General features: G+C 42.6%; 1 protein-coding gene across 1 annotated transcript in view; it reads left to right on the top strand.

Moving 5' to 3' along the window:
- PLB1 (phospholipase B1) overlaps positions 1-19,879 on the top strand; it is an 84,066-nt gene extending 64,187 nt beyond the window's left edge. The window contains exons 46-58 of the mRNA XM_050894108.1: positions 29-87; positions 2,651-2,709; positions 3,872-3,915; positions 5,164-5,263; positions 6,648-6,699; positions 8,586-8,666; positions 9,770-9,835; positions 10,385-10,479; positions 11,655-11,736; positions 13,086-13,190; positions 14,272-14,367; positions 17,894-17,968; positions 18,456-19,879. Coding sequence (XP_050750065.1) covers positions 29-87; positions 2,651-2,709; positions 3,872-3,915; positions 5,164-5,263; positions 6,648-6,699; positions 8,586-8,666; positions 9,770-9,835; positions 10,385-10,479; positions 11,655-11,736; positions 13,086-13,190; positions 14,272-14,367; positions 17,894-17,968; positions 18,456-18,677 — 1,136 coding nt within the window. The 3' untranslated portion in view covers positions 18,678-19,879. The remainder of the gene's footprint in view (positions 1-28; positions 88-2,650; positions 2,710-3,871; positions 3,916-5,163; positions 5,264-6,647; positions 6,700-8,585; positions 8,667-9,769; positions 9,836-10,384; positions 10,480-11,654; positions 11,737-13,085; positions 13,191-14,271; positions 14,368-17,893; positions 17,969-18,455) is intronic.

Raw genomic sequence — 19,879 nt, 5'->3', positions numbered from 1 at the left:
ATGCTTTTTTTCTCCTACTGCTTTTTAGTACATGAGCTACAACCTGCTGACATCAAAGTCATAGGAGCACTGGGAGATTCCCTGACTGTAAGTACTGCTGTATTCCCATCTTTAGAATAAGAAGAACAATTGTCGATTTCTACCTAGATGTGGTCATGTCAGGCATCATCAGATACAAAGCAAATTGCTTTGGCTTGGCAAAGCAAAACTCATCTACCTGTGTCCCTTTGCAAAGATATAGCCTGAAGGGATATGAGTGACACTGGCAATTGTGTAATCCAGTAATGAATAATTCAGACCAGAACAGAAATGGGATCACATTCTCTATTGCACATGGTTTGTTCAAGTGTTTTTGAAAAGGGAAATGTCTGCCTTATAGGAATAGTCTTTTCTGACATAAAAACAAGAGCAAGCAATTGGTATTTTTCATGCAATGAGAGATCTTAATAAAAATTCCTATGGAAATAATTGATTGCAGAATGAAGTGCTTCTCACTTGAGATAATTCTGATACTTCTGTATTTCAGAATTTTGCTTTCAGATGTTGCTTCCTGGTTTAGGTGTCTTCCAGTTAAAACTCTGATATATTTCGTGCACCAAGTAATGCAAACTGAAAAGAGTAGACACAGAAAAGAAAGGCCCCAGAAAAGAATAGCAGGGAATACTGCAGATCTGCATGGAATTTTTCTGAGAAAAAGTTCCAGAATTACACAGTACTACAGAATTGTTCTGGCATGGGATGAAAGCAAACATTCGTGTCAACAGTTCCCATGAATTTTAACTCCTGAGCTAAACCAGTGCTCATTCTAGCAGCTTCAGATCCCGTAGAGTTCAGAGGGAGTTTAAGGGACTGAAGCCCTTAAATGATCAGGCTTATCTACAGGCAGGTGTGCATGTCTTCACCTCCTCATTAGCTCTGAAACTGATTTTGCTTGACCTGATGTAATCCTGGCTTTTCCCCCCTGCTGAGCTTTGAACTTTTCTCAGAAGACCTCAGTAATGACCCTGCAAGTCTCCCTCCTATCCATTGCCATGACTCTTAAAATTAATTGCTTGACTTCCTCCTCCACATCTAGTGCTAGATGTGTGCACTAGCACACATCTCTTCTTTTTTTTTTTTTTTAAAGTTTAATTCTTTAGCACATGAAATGTCTTCAAGAGCCCTAGTCATAAGGGCCAGACTCTGATGCTTGAGGTCCATGTCTCAAGAGCTGAGCGAGGCAGTTTTTCATACTGCCATTATTCATGCAGTTCCTATTATTTGCCATTGTCACAGCAAGGTGTGACTAAGGTTTTTATTAAGGGATTTATTGCTTGGGGGGGGATGGAAAGAATGACAGAGTATTTCCCACACGTGTGCACACATACGCCCCCCCTCCGCACACAAACTGCAGCACAGCCAGGAGCAGTGCACACTTTGTACTGCCTAACCATCCCTGGCACAGAGGTACTGCAGCAGCAAAGGTCTGTCTTGGTCCACTAAGGCACTGATTTTCCTCCTGGTATTTCCCACAAGAGCCCTGAATGCAGTCAGTGTTTATGGCTGAATTGATATCATGGCTTTTTGAAGAATACAAAATTAAATGAAATCACTAAGAAACTATACAGCTGCAGAAGAACCCATTTTCACGATTGCTGTCCTGAATGCGAGTCAGGGTGCTGACCTTGCCAAAGGTCTGTCCCAGTCCTGTGAGCTACTCAAATTCATCACAAACTTCTTTGTTCCGATGGCTTTATTTATTTATTTATTTTTAAAAGATATTAAAGTTCACACTGCAGGAAGGCTATTCTCAGTCTAGATGCAGTTGGAGATTAACGAAACGTTGAGCAATTTAGTCATGTCACTGGCTAGAATGCATCTGTCTAACTTCGTAGCATCAACGCACAGTGAAAGCAATAGATATGCCAACATGCTTATCTGTATTGGCAAAAAAAATCCTGCCTACACCTCATCAAGTCTGTGTGTTAGACTAGCAGACTGGGTCCAGCAGAGGAAAAGTGAATTTTACAACAAAGATTTGCTTTCTTGGCAGATTAAAAAGCAGCTCCTCTGCTGATTTATTTACAGCTAAAACTGGCTGGGAATTTTTCATCAGTGGTTTGTTTGGGTTTTTTCCCCTGGATTATTAAGTCTCTCAAAATCAGCTTTCTTCAGGAAATGCCAGGATGAAGCATTTTCCATCAGAAAAATCCAAACAAATACAAAGCTGTTGATGTTAATCTGGTCCGTTGATGTTAATCTGGGTCCATTGCTGTTAATCTGGGTCCCATTGGGTTGCTAAAACAATATTAGAGTAGTAGTTCTGAAGCCTTATGTCCTTGACCTTACAGTCTGATGCCTTCTGGCTGGACTATATCTCCTCTGATGCTCTGCAATCTACTATCTAGATGAGCTGCTTTTGTGTATGAGGAGAATCCTGTGAATTTGAAGCACGGGAGATGCAGGGCTGCCCAGACGCCAGTGTGTGGTGGTGAATAAGGACATGGACCATTTATGCTAAAACTGGGATATTGCAAAAGCTTGGCTGGATGTAGAGTAAAGTTAACAAAATGCTTCAGCACTTTCAAATCACGATGTCTGTCTTAACTAAACTTGCAGCACTTTTTTTTTTTTCTAGTATTTTATGAATTATTCTTTCTATCCTTTCCAGACTGCAGTAGGAGCCAAAGCAACTGACCTACAAACAGACTGGAGGGGACTTTCCTGGAGGTGGAAATGCTCAATTTTCTCTTTCTCTGTTTTTGTCCACAGACACAGTTAAAAGTGTGGGTCACCTGGTTGTGTAGTTACATACTTAAGTATGTAAATGCAGGGGTAGGATGCTGAGAGGAAGTATTGCTTGGTAAGGATTGGAGGAGTCAGGACTGGAAGAGAAAGGGAGTGATTCTTGTGGGGGTTTTTTGCCTTTTTTTTTTTTTTTTTTTTTTTTTTTTTTAACCAGACCTGATTGCTACACGCATGGTCCTGTGTGTCTGACAGTACTGGATTATTGATATGAGTGAATTCTTTCAGCCTCTTGCTAGTCTCTCTGGAGTTTACTCAAAATATTGCTGTTGCTGTGATTATCTAATGCAGCGTCTAATGCTAGAGAGTCTAAGTGAGTGTGGATTGGCATGAACATGGTGAAAGCATTGCATGCATATTCAATGAAGAGGTCCCAAACATCTTTGCTATTGCGAAGTAGACAAAGACAATACATGTCAGAGTGGATGTGAATCTCAATATCCATGCTGGAGTGGAAGGAAACTGCCTGCTTTGTATGGGCAGAAGTATAGTTGATAAGTGTGTGTGCATGTATACATTCTTTTCTTCATCCTTTCTTCCCTCCTTCTATGTATCTGCAGGCATAGATATCTTCAGGAGGGGCTGCCAGAAGTGGTATAAGAATGTATTGGCTATGCACACAGACAAGTTTTGAATGGTAGAGGCAGAGGCTCTTTTCATAATCAACATTGCAGAATCCTAGATAGGTCGTTAGTGAGCATTTAATGCAGTCTCTCTTCTATACGTAACTGCACACAAATGTAGTTTCAGCAAAGTCACGTGGAGCAACTTTGGTGAGGAAATATGCCTTTCTATGATGGGCATCCCAGCATGCCTCTATGAAAAATCAGTTCTCCCAGTATGCTATATGCCCAGTCTGGAGGCATAGCTTCTATCTTAGCTGATGCCCTGCTTAATTTAATGTGAAATCTCCTTTCAGTACTTTCCCTGAATTCTTGTGGTTTATCTCCTTAGTCCTGTTTGAGGTTAGTCTTTTTTTTTTTTTTTTTCTCTTCCTTCCTGGGCTGCTACAGCAACATATGGTGACAATAAAACAGATGGTTGCAGGATTAACCCTACTTGGTGATTTTGTTCTTTCCCTTTGTAGCATTGGAGGTGATGGGACCCTGGAGACCCAGACTACTTTACCCAGTGAGTATCCTGGAAAATCAATGTGAGAAAAGCGAAAGGCGAGTATTACTCTGCAAGTAGTCTAAGTGGATGCTAGGAAACATCTGGAAATGGTCATGCTTTCCTTGCGAACAGTGGAGGATGCCTGTCTAGTGTGGATATGAGCAGTTCATGTGAGTCACAGCTGAAACCCAGACTGACCTCACTAGCTGTAAAGTTGATTCAGCCCCTCCACATCATAGGACCTGCATGTGATTGTATTGTCCTTTTGACAGAAATGATTAGGAGTAAACGTGCTGAAGGTGACAGAAGTTCATGGCAGACCTGCTCCTCCCTTATTTCATTTTGTGCTTTCCAGTGACTGACTGTAATGGTTGTGGACAAATGAAATGTTATAAAACAATTAGTGGTCCATCTAGAGAGGGTTGTTGACAAAGTTGTGGTTCCTCCTGATGATTTCAAGTTGCTACATTGCACTGAAAAAAAATCTAAGAATACTATAAATTTCTTGTCCTAGTGTTCTGTGTAATCGGTTCCTGTAGTTGCCATAGAAACCATTAAGTGGTCAGTATGACCATAAATTGGAGGGGACTTGGTTCACAATGGTTCATCTATTTGTATATGATCCATGCTGCAGAGCAGTTTGACAATACCTGACATTGTTGGTAATAAAATCTGATATGCTTTGTCTTGTACCACACACATCGCTGTGTTTAAAGAAAAATAGAAGGTGCATTTCATTTATGCATTATAAATGAGATTCTATAAAGAGGTTTCAGACGGCACTACAGATGTAGTAACAATAACAGTTTTCAGACATCACACTTCCCCACTGAGGGTTTTGGTGAAATCTAGAAATGTGAATAAAATTCACTTCTCTGCAATAAATATTATCTTGATGGGTAGCTAGAGGAGTGGGAGGTAGAGGGCCATATTTGGAGCATCTGCTCCTGGTACATGATGGAAAGTAACCATGATTACTCTGGCACTCAAATTCTCAAGACTGGTGAGTTGCCTGGGACCGGTGCATCTCCTGGGCTGCCAGACTCTGGCTTCTTGAGGCCACAGAGAGAAATAGTTGCAGTGCTGAAGTTTGGACAGTAACTGGAGTCTCTGGGGCAGGTGTATCTATAGCTTCTGTAAGGTCACAGTGAATGAGAGGAAAACCCAGGTCTATATTCTCACCACTCGATTGGCTTGTGCTTCTGCGGGAGGCAACGCTGCTAGTGGTACCGTGGATGATTAAACGCTGTGTTTTCTCTTTTTAAGATATCTTGAAAAAATTCAATCCAAACCTCTTTGGCTTCTCCACTGGCATCTCTAAGGAAACAGCTGGGTTCAATGTTGCAGAGAGAGGCGCCACAGCGCGGTAAGGACAATCACAACCGAGAAAGGGCAAAGGGATGAAAACTGATGGACTGGCAGATTATCTTTGAACCGCATGTTAAGGTTGAGTTAATACTGATGACCTACTTGTACTGACACGTTTCTGTGGTCTGATGTTTTTTATTTATTTAAATTCAGTATTTGGGGGATTTATTTGTATCTTTTTCTAAATTAGAGACAAAGAGAAACTTCCTTTTTCCATTTAACCTCTACCCAGAATTTCCAAGCCAATGTCTTAGTTATGCTTCTAATTCTACCACTATCTTTTTCTGCCCAGTGTATGCAGGTCCCTGATTCACTATCAGGCCATATCTGTAATGAGAAAAAATTAATGACCATCTGTCCTTTATTCCTTGATTTCTGGGAAATGTGCCTCAAACTAACAAATAGAAGCCCACTGCTACCCTAATGGCATTAAAAACTATCCGTGTTTGCAGCACAAAGAAAAAGAACAGAATGAGCAACTTGGAATTAATTCCTTTCTCCTCCTGAAGAAAAGCTCTACTAGTCTGTTAAGAACCAAAACGCATAAGAGTTTGTATTGCATATGCTGTGCCTGCTCTATGGATACTCATGGGATTTGTTTCCAAGACATTGTGACACATTTAACAGTCATTAAATTTACTGCAAGAGAGTTTCAGGATAGGTAGCAAAGCCTGTGTAGCTACTAAATATTTGTGGGTGCCCTGACCAAAGACTCAGGGCAATCGGTATGGTTCTGAGAGTGCAAATAATGTAGCCACATTTGTGTAGCTGCTGGAGAGAGGCAGGGCTTATTAGCTTAAGCACAGTCTCATGCTAGTATATCAGGAGCTCAAGTTTCCAGCCGGTGTCTCAGCATGGTTTGTGCTTTGCTCCACGGACGTTACATCCTGCCCAGAGCTGGACTGTGACTCTCCAGGCTGGCAGTTCCACACTGTAAGCAATATCTTGCAGCATTAAGACAAGCTGTAGGAATTTAAGGCCAGATCAGGAAGGATGGTTAGGTGCCCCAGCTTCTGTGCAAGCACCAAACTCCCCCACTAGATTTCGAAGGGAGTTATGCAACTAAATGTCTCTTTGCATCTGGGCTTTAGTGGTTTTCTCCAAACAAAACACACTTAAGCCAACTCTGAGATGGGAAGAATTCATCCCAGTTGCCTGCCACTTGGCAGCCAACCTAGCTGAAGCCCTTTCAGATCAGATTATTCACTTGAGCAACTGCTGCTTATCTTGGTCCTTCTATGTTTGCTCGTCCTTTTGAGGCATCACTTTCCTCGTACTGATTTCTGCTGATCCTAAGATTCCCTGAAATGAGGAGTGAGAGATCAAGAACATGATGTGCTATCAGAGCATGCATCTAAAATGCTTCTGTCCTCTCTCTATAGCAATATGTCAGCCCAAGCACGTGAATTGGTGGAGCTAATGAGAAGCAGCTCGGTAAGTGGAACTTGGGCCACCCCTCAGCGTTCCTGTGGTCTCTGGGAGGCGACTTTAATTGATGGGATGCTTGAGTAGTGAAGAGCACTTTCCTGACGGAAGAAAAGCCAGTGTCCTTGTCTCTGGTGTGCTTTCCAAGATAAGCGTGCCAGGGATTAGCCTTTAGGAGACGATTATTTACCTATACAAATCCATGCAGGTAAGGTGCAAACACACAAGGCAGGGACTAATGTAGGGCGCAGTGCAGCCAGGAGTTGTAAGGATGGTAGTGAGGAAGAGGAGAGATCCGAAGGCTCAGGGGAGATGACAGGACTGCTTAGTTGAGCAGCAGTGTTCAAAGCAGAGGTCATAAAGGCTGAGTGTAAAATCGCTGGAGCAGGCACCTGGTGACCAACATGAATCACACTATTCACTCTTGGGTCTGGGAAATGGCAATACTGGGAAGGGGGACAACTGAAGTCTTCCCAGGAGATGAAGCCCTCTGAAACTCTGGTTCTGAACAGGCAAGTGATTAATCAGTGGCCGGAGACCTCAGGGTTGGGTGAATCTCTGCAACGCCACAAGCTTTTAGGGAATTAGTACGGGATCTAGCATTGTGGACCAGCCTGCTGTGCCAGCTCCACTGAGAGCTACAAAGGGCACCAAAAGGGCAACTTGCTTTTAATTCAGTGGCTGTTGCTGCAGTTTAGGCTGGGGGGAGGAAATCTGGGGGAAAACCAAGGCTGCCCTGCTCCAAGTGTTGGCTGAATTTCGGTGGATGACTGTCTGGGTGTGAGCTGTTGGTTCAGGAAGAGCACCCTGTAAGGGAATGGGAGTGCCTGATGCTCGTTGGCTCAGGCTGAATGGGAAAGGAACGTACTGAATAAGCAGGATTTGTCAAAGCATGTGTCTCTCCATGCCAGCACTCTTGATGGATGCTGCATGCTTGCCCCACTGTCAGTTACTCTGCATTACCGATTGTTTGGCAGAGTGAAGGGAGCTGGCATGGCTCTTCAGTAAAATCGTATGTGGCTCTAGAGCTTTGTTTTATTCACTGCTTTTGATGCATCTTTAAAAAAGGGGAAGGGGGAAGTCCCTGCCACACTTTACCTCCTCATGAAAGGCTTTCTGAGCAAAGTGCTGGTTAAGGAGGAGAATTCAGACCTGCGGGTGATTCCCAGGCCCTTCCTCTATTTGTGGGACCCTTTTGCAGATGTTTGTTATGTAAATGCACCACACTAAAAATAGTTGCCTTTGATTCCTTTCTTTGTCCTGAACGTTACAAAATGTTTTGATGAGATCCAGCTCTCAGCAGTGCCTATTGTTAGCTTGCGGTGACGTGGATGCTGCAGCTGCCCTTATATGAGCTCAGTGAAGTCACCAGCCTCCTGGACTCTTCTATTTTAATCCAGCTGTCTGTTTCCTGGAGTGCCCTTCGCCCCTCCTGGCTGTGGGGTAATACTTGCCCAGCTGGCAGGGATCCCCAGCAGCTCCAGTTCCACAGCTCCATGAGTCAGTCCAGCATCCACTCCCACACTGCTTTTTCCCCATGCTGCCTGCAGTGTTCAGCCACGGCTGGCAAATCTCTCCTGTCCATCCCTGTCCTGAAGCTAACATTCATTTAGGGACGCTTGCTGCCACAGACACATTTCCATGCTTGGCTACCCTGACAGATCTTGTCTGCTGAAGGGAATTTCCTTACAAAAGCCAAGGTGAATTGCAGCTAGACTAGCAAACAGTTCACACTTTCCCCCTGGACAGATGCTTTTCTTTTTGCCAGCTGAACTCAGCATGCCTCCTTTCTTTTCTGCCATACTGTCTGTACCCTGTTTAGCCCCATTGGTGAATGTTACCTCTGTATGCCTAAGCAATGGACGCTGCAATCTGTTTATTTTATGTGCCACTAGAAAATTAACTTCAAGGAAGATTGGAAGCTGATCACTGTCCTTGTTGGAGGCAACGACCTATGCCAGTACTGCTTGGATAAGGTTTGTATCTCTGAATTAGGCATGCTCATCCAGGCACTTGGCAAGTGACCAGCCCTGGAAATTTAACCTTTCTCTCTCTCAGTGAGCCAAAGTTCCTCTTTGTTTAAAAAGCACTTAGAAGTCCTGTTCCTTTCATCTGTATTGTATCAGAAACAAGTGCACAGATTTTAATACTGGGGCGCTGTAGCTCTGGAGTCATGCATTATTTAAGAACCAGCAACCTGCCCCATATTGAACAAAACACCAAGGGTAAACTGAAGAGCTCTCCCAGCTTAACTGGACAAAGCAATCAAGACAGCGTGGCGTCTTAGGCGTGTTGTTATGGGGACACAAGTGAAGTTTTATTCTGGAAAGCGTCTCCACGCAATAATTACTGAGGATGCCTAATTCTTGCTTCAGAATGACACTGAAAGAAATAAAATCAGTTTATAGTGAAAAAGATGTCTTTTATCTAGCGATCGGTGGTCATCCCCTCTGAAAAGGTTCCTGTGGCACGGACTGGGTGTCTGGACCCCAGCTCATTGAAATGACTGGGGACTGTTCTCTTGGTTTTTCTCTTTTTCCTTTAGAGGCTGCTGCCTGGAGCCTTTGCCTCCACAGCTACACCTTTATAACTACAGTCACAAAGTCATTTTGCCTATGGGTTTTGTGGGGCCTGACTGTCTCCATATCAATTTCCCCAGATTGGCAGTTTAAAAAAAAAAAAGGTATTGCTCTGTTCATAAGGCAAACTAGTCTGGTCTGGGTCCCATAAAAGACAACATGAAATACAAAGATGTGATTTATGTAGTCATTCACCTGGCAAAGACTCTGCCAAGAACTATTATATACCTCAGGATTTTCTACAGAGATTAAGGGAATATATTAGTGACATAGAAACACAAGCACTATATAACCTGTGTGCACGTGGCAATAAACCTCTTGATCTGAAAATATATCTGCCAACAAAGGCAAAAAGGAGCATTGAGTCAGTATATCTTCTCATGGACTACCTTGCAAGTAGAGAGTCTGTGGACTCCTTTGTTCAGGTGAAATAGTTAAACTTCTTGGTTCCTGAAAAAAGGCTGATCCAATTTTTGGTTTTATTTTTTTTAATTACACAGGAAGCCTATTCAGTGCAAAAGTATGTAAAGCACCTTCGGAACACTCTGGATATTTTCTATGAGGAGGTAAGCTTTTAAGATACCCTAGCAAGCTATGTTCCTGGCAAGCACACTGATGTTTTTCTCACTTCTGATAGACCGTCACTGATTCTGTTTCGTACAAGGTCATCTTCCAAATAGCTGGAGTCAGACTGCTCCTCAGCACTGCATTTCAACAACTGTATTAGATTATACCCTGAGAAAGTGGGCTGCAGTTTCAGGAAAACTGTGTATTTCACAGTATTTTTGCTGTGGACCAAACATAGCACAACCCTACTGCCAGTTTTGATGGCTAAACCAACTGTACAAAGTTTCATTTAACCTAGAGAAAATGGAAATGCCCCAGGGAGTGAAGCAGCGTTTCAGCTAGTTTGTACTAGCTGCCGGGAATTTTTTGGCTGACATCCACTGTATGTGTCCCTCCCCCTCCCTTTATACATCATCCTTGCACATGCCATTGGTTGCAGTCAGTGCAGTTTGCACTGGCTCCCTGAGCTACGGATGGCACTTCATTCTCACTTTGTAGTGGTATCATGTTCTGTGATTTGGTATGTCTGGTTATTATAATCCCTGCAGCTCCCAAGAGTCTTTGTCAACATGGTGGAGATACTAGAGATTTCTGGACTGCGTCAGATCGCAGCAAGCTCTTTGGCGTGCGCTTTGACAGCAAAGTAAGTGAGCAAAACAGGTCTTTGCCTTTAAAGTGCTATTTGTTTGGATCAAGCTAAATTGCTTCTACAGTAGGACATCCACACCAAGCTTTCCAAGCTACTTTCATTACAGCCTTTGCCTCATGCACTAGTTCCCATCAACTTCTATTACTTCTTCCAATACTTCAGCTAGAAGGCATGTGCCTGTAGATAGCAGAGTCATCACTTTTCTTCTCAGTTCTAAGGCAGCATGTCACAGCACAAGTCACCATATAATTGCCATACTGCTGAACTTCAAAGCCTTTTTCGCCCAGCCATTCACTGCTCAGCAGCATGGGCTGCCATCCCTGATGCCTCTCCTTGTGTGCAGTGCTGCATTACCTATGGTGCAGGCTGGGCTGCATGCAGCAGAGTGCACAACCAGGAACTGCTTTTCACACCTAATGGAGGAGACGAAAACCCTAACTTGAAGAAGATTGAGGGACTTGTTTTAGAAAGCAGCAGTGCCTTTACAGGAGTCAGCATGGACATGAAAAGTCTCTTTAGTCTAGCAGAGAAAGGTGTAACAAAGACCAGTGGTTGGAAGCTGACGCCTAATGAATTCAAATGAAGTTAGGCACAGATTTTTAATAATAGAAGCGATTAACTGCTGGAACACACTAGAAGGGAAAATAATGAATTGACTGTCTTGCTTGATGTCTTCATATTCATTCCAAGCACATTCTTAGAGGATGCATTTCAGTGAAGCACAAGTTATTACCTTTTGATTTGGGAGTAACAGAATAAAACACAGTGGTCTAAGGAGTCAGACTACATGGACAATTTGTCTTTTCTACCTTTAAACCCCCAGACTTCTGAAAATCTGCTGTAAGCCTATATGTAGGGTTTGAGGTTTTTTTTTCTAACATAGGTGAGTTCCTGCTAATGTGTGGCATACTAAACACTTTTGTGTTTGACTCAAGAGTTGTTGATCCTGCGACTTTTACCAGCTGTGACAGGTGTTCACTTTGAAAACTAAGTCAATAGGGATTTTTTTTCTGAAGTATCTGTCCATTTCTAAGCCAACGAGGTGGCTCTCCTTTGGCATGTGAGCTTTGAGCACCTATCCTGAGCTGCTTGAAGCAGACACACGTTGCTGAAGAATTGCATAGGCTATTCCAGGTTGGCTTTTAATTCTAGTATTTCTTTCATTGAAGGAATGTTTGCCCATGTTTCTTAAACCCCGAGGAAAATTCTTCTGAACTACAAGAAATAAAGAGAGTTAACAGAGATTTTCAGGTAATACCTTGATTCTGTAACTGGTCGTCTTCACTTGCGTCTTTTATATTGCTTCTCTCACTGCCCTTCCTCTCATGCATATCCTCAGAAGGACAGAGAGGGATGACTGGGAAACAGCTCGGCTACAGTCTAACTAAAACCCTACCCAGCTAACCGGTTAGCAGCAATGCAAGTCTTTCTACACTGCTTTATGATTTGACATCGGTTCTGAGCTGGAGGCAGATTGAGGCCGGTTCTGTTTCCAGTTGCTGTTTCAACAGCCGAAAAAGAGTTACTGATGATGGCTGTTCTGTGATATGTGTTTGTCCATTATGAATCCAATGAATAGCTCACATGAATTAACATGTCATTGCAAGGGTGACAAATTACCTTGCATCAGCTGTTTTGTGGTAACTCTTAGCAGAGAAAATGAACGAAAACAACCTGATATTCCTTTCTTTTGCCATGGGCTGAGAGCGTGCACACAGATAGCTTACCGTGGGTCAGCTTGCTATCTAAGAGTAACTTTTCATAGCCTCAGGCATAAGATTCACTCAAATTTAACAAAGGCTATAAATAGCTATTGGAGCAGAAGGTTTTTCCATTATTCCAGCCTTTGAATTCAGCAATCACTGTATCGGTTCACATTATGTTCTCCAGTCCTCCATTCTGGCTCTGGCAGTGGATGTTGTTTGATGAATCTGACAACGCTCAAAAAATCCATCTTGGAAAATACTCATATAAACCCACCCGGGGGACGTTTTCCTTAACTAAGGAAGTGAGGTTAGGAATGTTTTGAGATATGACCAGGAGCATTAGAATTTATACCCATAAGCTGGCAAGTCACAAGGAGATGTTTTTATTATCTGTATGAATGTCTATTGCTGTAGTTTACAAAAGCGGCAGGTGATGTTTCAATGCTTAAGTTTTATTTTACTTCAAGCATACCTTTCTGAAAAATCAAGCACACTTCAGTCTTAAGTTGGCCTTCTGAACTCATTTGTCACTTCTAAAATTTTTGACCTTATTCCTTTTTTTTAATTCTCTGTAAATCTGAATCTCGTTGCGATTTTGCAGCGCTGATCTCTATAAGTAAGGTACAAACTATTTTTTTTTTTTTTTTAATTAAGCAACTTTACATTTCAAATTATCCTAGCTTCTGTGCATTTCCTCATTAAAATCTCTTCATGAACCAAATTATTTTCTTAGCTGTTCTCTGGACTGCTTTATACTATTCAGCTGGATTTATACTAAAAATTTATGGCTTCCTAAATTGAAAAAAGTGTAATATGCATGTTTTTGATAGCTGACAAATGTTAGATGAACCTTGTAAGTAACTTTTCTGTTTCCAACCATGCAACTCCATACAGGCTGAAGCCTTACAGCTGATCAACAGCGGTCGGTATGAAGAGCGTGAGGACTTTGCAGTTGTCATGCAGCCGTTTTTCCGAAATGCCTTGCTGCCCCTGGATAGAGTAAGTCCTGTTTTCCTTTCCCATTACGCAAGGACCAGTATCTTGATTTCTCTAAGGCAGCAAGATCCATGCCACAAGGACTGTGTTTTCTTCTATTTGCACAGTCTAGCAGCACAGGGTGGAACCTGCGATAAGAGTGACAAAGGAGAAGACAGGAAAGACTGTGCTCCCTGTGAATCAAAATGGCTTTAGGAGTCATTTGTAGTGTGCACACATTAAACCTAAGCACCCTCTGGTTTCATCTAAACTGCATGTTGGTTCCCTTCTTGCTTCCCCTGTTGGGGGCTTGGTTGGCATTCACCTCAATTTTCTTCTGATCTAGGTTATGGAGTATGTTCAGGTTTCCTTCACACAAAGACCACCACTTGCATGCCTGGCTCATCCCAGCCTGGAAACAGGAAGCAGCCTTTGAAGCCAAACGCTGATTCTCTTTCTTTTCTCCAGCCTCAGCATTATGTATGCTGTATATTTAGGGATACTGGATTCAGCGTGAATCCTGGTCAAACCCACCCAGTTTTGCATAATACTGATTCTTTTGTCATATCACCCCCATTTTGTTCTGGCAGCCTTCAAGTCCAAAGAATGGTTACCATTATGAGGCGGCAAATTTTCCCCAAGACGGATATTTGCCACAACTGGATAAGCCCACAATTTTTAATGCTGCCTGAAATTCAGCAAAATTTCAACGCCTGAAAGGTTGTAAATCTGAGTTGTGGAAGTTTAACAAGCAAGAATAAGCAACTAGTTTTCTATCAGTTCTGTACAAGGTGGAGCATGGGTCAATGGCAGAGTCCATATAAGAGCTGTGACTGTTGGTTTAATGACAAATTTAGGTTTGTTATGAAAATTGCTGTGTGAAGTTGAGCAGGCTGCATTACACAGAAGGTCTCAAGACGCAGTAATCAGCCCACAGTTAGGAGTACCTAAGTTTATTTGCAGTGTCAAAATATAAGCATATTGCCTTTAGGAAGATAGCAAAATTGTGAAGTGGATATGCCAAGTACAGTGCACTATTAGATATAATATGTCAGATCTCAAGGGTTGAAATGTGCTGAGAAATACATTTTTGCTTTTATTGCAGAATGGCAAGCCAGATCTGAGTTTCTTTGCTGCAGACTGCTTTCATTTCAGTGTAAGAGGCTACGCTGAGATGGCCATGGCTCTCTGGAATAATATGGTAAGAGGTTATGACCTAGATCCCTGTGTGTTTGTGGTAGCAGTCCCTACAAAAGATCATGAGAAAGGTGTCTGAAACAAAACAGTAAGCAAGAAATAAAATTGGTATCTTAACAAGAGGGGCACTGCTCAACTGTGAGACCTTTCTCAGTCTGCATTGCTTAGGAACACAATCCAAAGCAATCATGTTGCATAAAACAGTGTCTTCTGCTCATTCAAAATGAGAAATCTTGAGAGTCTTAATGTAATGAAAAATTCCCTTCTCATTTGGTAAATAACTTGCATTAAAGCAAAAAATCAGCCTAGTTAAACATTCAGTCCTGTAGGTTTCCTGAAAATGTCTGTTGAATGAGCTTGCCCTTCTTCAGTGAATTCTGTTAGATTTATTAGGAAAACACACATGTGATTGAATTTTTGCTGCCATTAATAGTGTTGGACGCGTTGTACCACCCACTCTAGTATCTGAAGCAATTCTAGTAGAGTCACTGAAACTAATGGGGGGCTGAAATCACATCTATGATGCCTCCTTACAGTCACATTCCTTCTGTCATTTTGGTGGAAATGATAGCTTTTGAATAGTGCTGGAAGAGTGTGTAAGAGGCACATGCTGGACTTGATAATTCCAAGGTCACAGTTGCTTTCAGAACCATGATGTTTCCCGTGGTGGAAGGAAGACTGTGGCATTTTCATGCCACAGCAACATTTCCTCCTCTTGTCTCATAAATGCCAGTACCCAAACACATTGCAGTAGCAGAAATCCTGTATCCTGGTTTGTCCAAGAAACAAGCATAAATGGAGGGGAATTTCTTTTCAGTTTAAGTAAAAGTTTGAGCAAGATAAGAAACTTACAGGATACTTCAGAATGAACTTGAGCACAAGGACTCGGAAATGCAAGGCAGAAATCTGTGCAGTTGCCCAGTATAGCATATGAGCTGTAGGTCCCGGGTTATAGAAAGCAGTAGATGTACAGTACGTGCACATGCGCTGAGTAATTGATTTGTGCATGCACAGCAAATCTGCCTGTTTTCCGTCAGGCTTCCATGTCTGGGATTCCAGATGACAGCAGTCTGGTAGGCTTCATTGTGCGGCAGCTTGAACAGGGCTAATGGTGGCCTAGAAACTCCAGGCAAATGTAGAAAACATTCAAATTGAGTATGGCTGCAGGTTTCAAGAAGAAAAAGAGACAGTACCTGGACATATGGTAGCCTTAAATTGGGTTTCTGTTGCCACGTGGTGTTCCTATTGGCTATTACTCATTCCTGAATCACCATCAGTCCTTTTTCTATGGCACCAGAGTTTTATTCTGTCCAGACTGTCACTCATTTCCTACGCATGTAAGGATATAGACACACAGCTTTCTACTGGAGTGGCGGGGATCAGGTTCTTACTGATGCGAAGCACAACTATTCCCTTCTGCAGAGATCTGTTGGTCTATGCCAACTGAAGATTTTACTGCTTACTATTTAAATCTAGTTCCTGTAACACATCCCTGCTTTTCACTCGCAGTCCATGTACAGCAAGTCTGTGCAAGCTTACTGTAAGGCCGTATTGTTTCCCTGTTCCCTGAAAAGCTCAGCAGGCTGTAGGCTTATGGCCAAATGACATGAATTCTTGTCAGTACACATAAAGGGCCAGACTGTGCCTGGCCACTGCGTGGGTATGCAGGGGTGGGGATGGCTTAAGGAGCCTCTGCCTCACCATGACGTTCTTTGCCCTTTTTGCTTCATGCAAAGCAAAGCATGCTCCTGCTCTCTGAAGTCAGAGGACTGTGTAGTCTTAAGGGGCCCCCACTGGTCCCAAATCCACCTCATCGGTCCCCTGGCCCAGGAGAAGAGCACACAGACAGTGTGTTTAGCTTGTGTCCTGCCTCCACGTTTGCCACATGCTCTAGAAGAGCTGTGTGTTTCTTCCAGAAGTTGCCCTGTACACTCACGGACATGGGGATACTGTCATCTTCAAAGCTCAGAAGCTAATGGTCCTGAGGAACAGATCGCATAGAGATGAAGCAAGCACGGCTGGCTACAGAATTTTGCACCTTATCCTTTGTCTGGGCTCTGCGCCAGACTCCTTACCAAGTGCCCTGGCACAGGGAGTATTACAGCTATCTACAAATAACCAGTCGTACTGCAGACAGAATGCTACAGGATATGAGCCACACATCTTACAAATAACAGCATCAGAATTTGAGCTGTTCCCTTTAAGATGCAACAAAACTACCAAATTCAGTCTTCACAACATTAGCTGGCGGTCAGGTCAAGTGATCAGGGTTCTTATATGAGTCCAGCAGGACCCCAGGACAATAAGCAAAACTTGGCATTCTGTTTTGCTTCTCATCTTCTCTTCACTTGTTAGCTTTCTTCCCTTCCTTAGTCACGTTTTGCCATTGTTCATCTCTTTTCATTTTTCAGTATCTGCTTCCTTTTTTCTTTTTTTTTTTTTTTCTTTTTTTAACTGAACTAGAGAGAGAAAGTATTCCCAGCATTTCCATGTGGGAATCTTATGAATAGAATTTGTTTGCTCCGTGTTATGTTGGGCTTGTTGTGGTATTGTTTCTCTCTAACATAGAGCTGACACTTCAATCACTTGAGGACAGTAAATGCACATATGGACAATAGCAGAAGCACCAGCACTCCTCTGTGCTGTATTCCCAGAAGTGCTGGATGACAACTCTGCGGTTCTCTGTGGGCCAGTCCTGAAGTCGTTACTTCAAGCATGCCCATACACAGTTGTAAACACTTCAGTTAACATGACTGAGCAAGCCTCTACTCATTAGCTTAACTATGGTAACCGATGGTGTGTGCACTCCTAGCCGACCACAAACGCTATGCCATTAGCCTGGACGTATTTTGAGTTTGAAATGGACTGAGGGTGAGCCTATGGTCAGCTATTGCAATTTAGCTGACAACTGATAGTATAAAAAGCTCTGTTTAACTCACTTCTTGCAGTCTTGTGAACTTAGCCTCAGCTAAACTCCCAGGGAATTTCTTGTCTGAGTGAAGACTGCAAAGGTTGGCACCGTCTTGTCCTGTCTCTGTAATTCTACATCATTTCTGAAGTCAGTACCATCACCGTGACACCTAAGCATCTATCTTTCAGTACTGTGCTAAGTAACATGACTAACATCTGTCATGTTTGGTTTTTTTTTTCCTTTGTGGTTTATACTGTTATTTGAGATGTGTACGTGGGAGAACTGGGTGTATAGTGAACCACTTTGTTTTAGCAGAATATTTAAAGTATGTGGTATTCAGAGTTATTTTCTCCTCTACTCGGTCCAAAAGGAGGAAAGGCTTCTCCTGTTCCTTGCTTCCTGAGGGAGTTTTTCTGCAGACAGTACCTCGGATTCTCAACGTCTTCAGTTAATGGGTGTTAAAATGTTTGGAAACTTTCCTGTGATGCACCTTCTACCACACTTCTTCATTGCTGCAAGCACCAAAAGATTGGATAAAATTTGTAACCACCCAAGTCAGGAGAGTCTGAAAAGGAAAAAAAATCATCATTATGTTTACTATTGCTTTTCTCTTCTTCAGTTGGAGCCAGCTGGTGAAAAGCAGACTTACAACAACTTTACACATGACAGATCAAAACTCAAGTGTCCAAACCCAGTAAGTAAAGGCCAAGATGTCCATATTCTCCATTAGCCACTTTTATTTTTCTCCTTTCTTCTTATTGGTAAAATTCCTTAAAAGAGTATCTTTGTGAAGGCTTTAAATAGCTAAAATGTACTCCTGTTTTGTTACACACAGGAAAATCTACTTAAAATTTAATGCAAAAAAAAATTATCCTCACTGCAGTGGAAAGCCTCTCATTTAAGCCAGTTTTAATGAGTCTATGTATTTCCATTTGGTTGTCTGCAGCAAACAAATTTGGAAATGATGCCATCACTCTCTGAGATGGCTCCTTTTTTTGTTCTAGGAACTTTCAGGCAATAGGGCAGGAAAGAGTATGAGCTAAGATAGACAGAAGGCAGAAACAGCTGATAGTCTGTCTAAAGATTGACAGTTCCTCTCTGGGAAGGGGTGATGGCATATTGTCTGAATGCTGCCTGTTGAGTGGTCTGTGGTCAGTAAAACCTTTGCTCTCCCTTTGTAGGAGAAACCCTTTCTTTCCACACTGAGAAACAGTGGATTCAGAAATTCAGATCTCAACTTGGAGAAAACTGAACCTTCAGTCCCCTACTGGGCTGTCATTGTGGCTGCAGTAGCTGGAGTCCTGGCGGGTTCTTTACTCATCTGGCTTGTGTCAGGAAGAAGAGCCAAGAGGCGCCAACATGAGACTGACACAGAAAAGAACATTAAAACAACATCTCTGTAACGCAAGTGGAACAAACATCTGTCTCTGCTGAGGCTGCTCTCTGGTGTGTCGCAGAGAGCAGCAGAATAAAAAAACTGTTGGATATAAATGAAGCTTCTTGGTTAGCCAGGGATTTTGGGGCCCAATAATCTTGGTCAGAAATGTACTGTAGAGTTAGCTTCTGCAGATCAGTCAACTGGAGGATGAAGTTCAAAGTGTTAAAGCTTTTTCATTCTGGGATGCAATTCTCCATTTCATGAATATTACTCAGGATGTCAGTTGCTTGCATGAAGTGAAAAAACTTGTTCATGCATCTCGGCACCTTAATTGTGCATCTGCCCTTTTTTCTTATAAAACTGTATATAAAATGTTAGCTACAAGTCCATGATTGTGACCTGGTATTCCCCAATAGCAAGGTAAGTGAGATAAAAAAGAAAAGCTGCAATTTCACATGTTAGATTCCAGCAAGACCATTGAGTTGAAGGTGCTAAGGTCATTCTACGCAGGAAAGTACAATGCCATGGAGACATCTTTAAGCCCGCTTCTGAGCAACCTGGACCATCCATGTGGCATCCCTGGTGCACTGCTGGGCAGCACAGCTAGAATAACTGCACCTTCTCCACCGCCTTGAACTCCAGGCTCCATCTGTCTGGGACTGGATGTGGAGCTGGGCCATGCGCATCACTTTTCCTCCAGGGGTCAATAGCCCAGGGCAGCCCTGTATTCTCCTGCCCACTGCTGTACAGCAGCTGGTTCCAGAATGACTCTTCCTGTGAAGAAGGAGTTTCTTCACTAGCATGCAGTAGGGGGTCTAAACAAAAATGAGGTACCTGATTGGCAACCTAGCACGGCTGAACCCTTCTCATAGGGCCTGTGGCATGTTCAGGTCTCCCAGACTGGAGTCTCCGTGGCTGTTTTCCAAGGAAGAATTTGCAAAGTTTTTTCAAAATTGTGATCAGGAGTTCAGAGGAGGTTGTTCCTGGAAATTAGACATTCCTTGTTTTATACTTGCAGGTCAATTCATACAATCTGCCAGTACAGAAGATACTTCACAGGTTCCCTGTGATCTTGTTTTCCAATATCTTTGTTATTTCCTATGTCAAATACTTCAAATTTTGATTTTACTGAAGCCAAAGTGTGGTTTGCACTGGTGTGATTTTTTTTTTTTGTGAGGTGTACTACATTTCCACTCCAGAAATGCAAATGAGCAAAATATTAAAATG

This window comes from Gymnogyps californianus, chromosome 3 (genome assembly GCF_018139145.2).
Source record: "Gymnogyps californianus isolate 813 chromosome 3, ASM1813914v2, whole genome shotgun sequence".
In the NCBI taxonomy this organism is placed as follows: Eukaryota; Metazoa; Chordata; class Aves; order Accipitriformes; family Cathartidae; genus Gymnogyps; species Gymnogyps californianus.
Note: the sequence above shows the minus strand (reverse complement) of the source record. Positions and strands in the feature narration are given on the sequence as shown.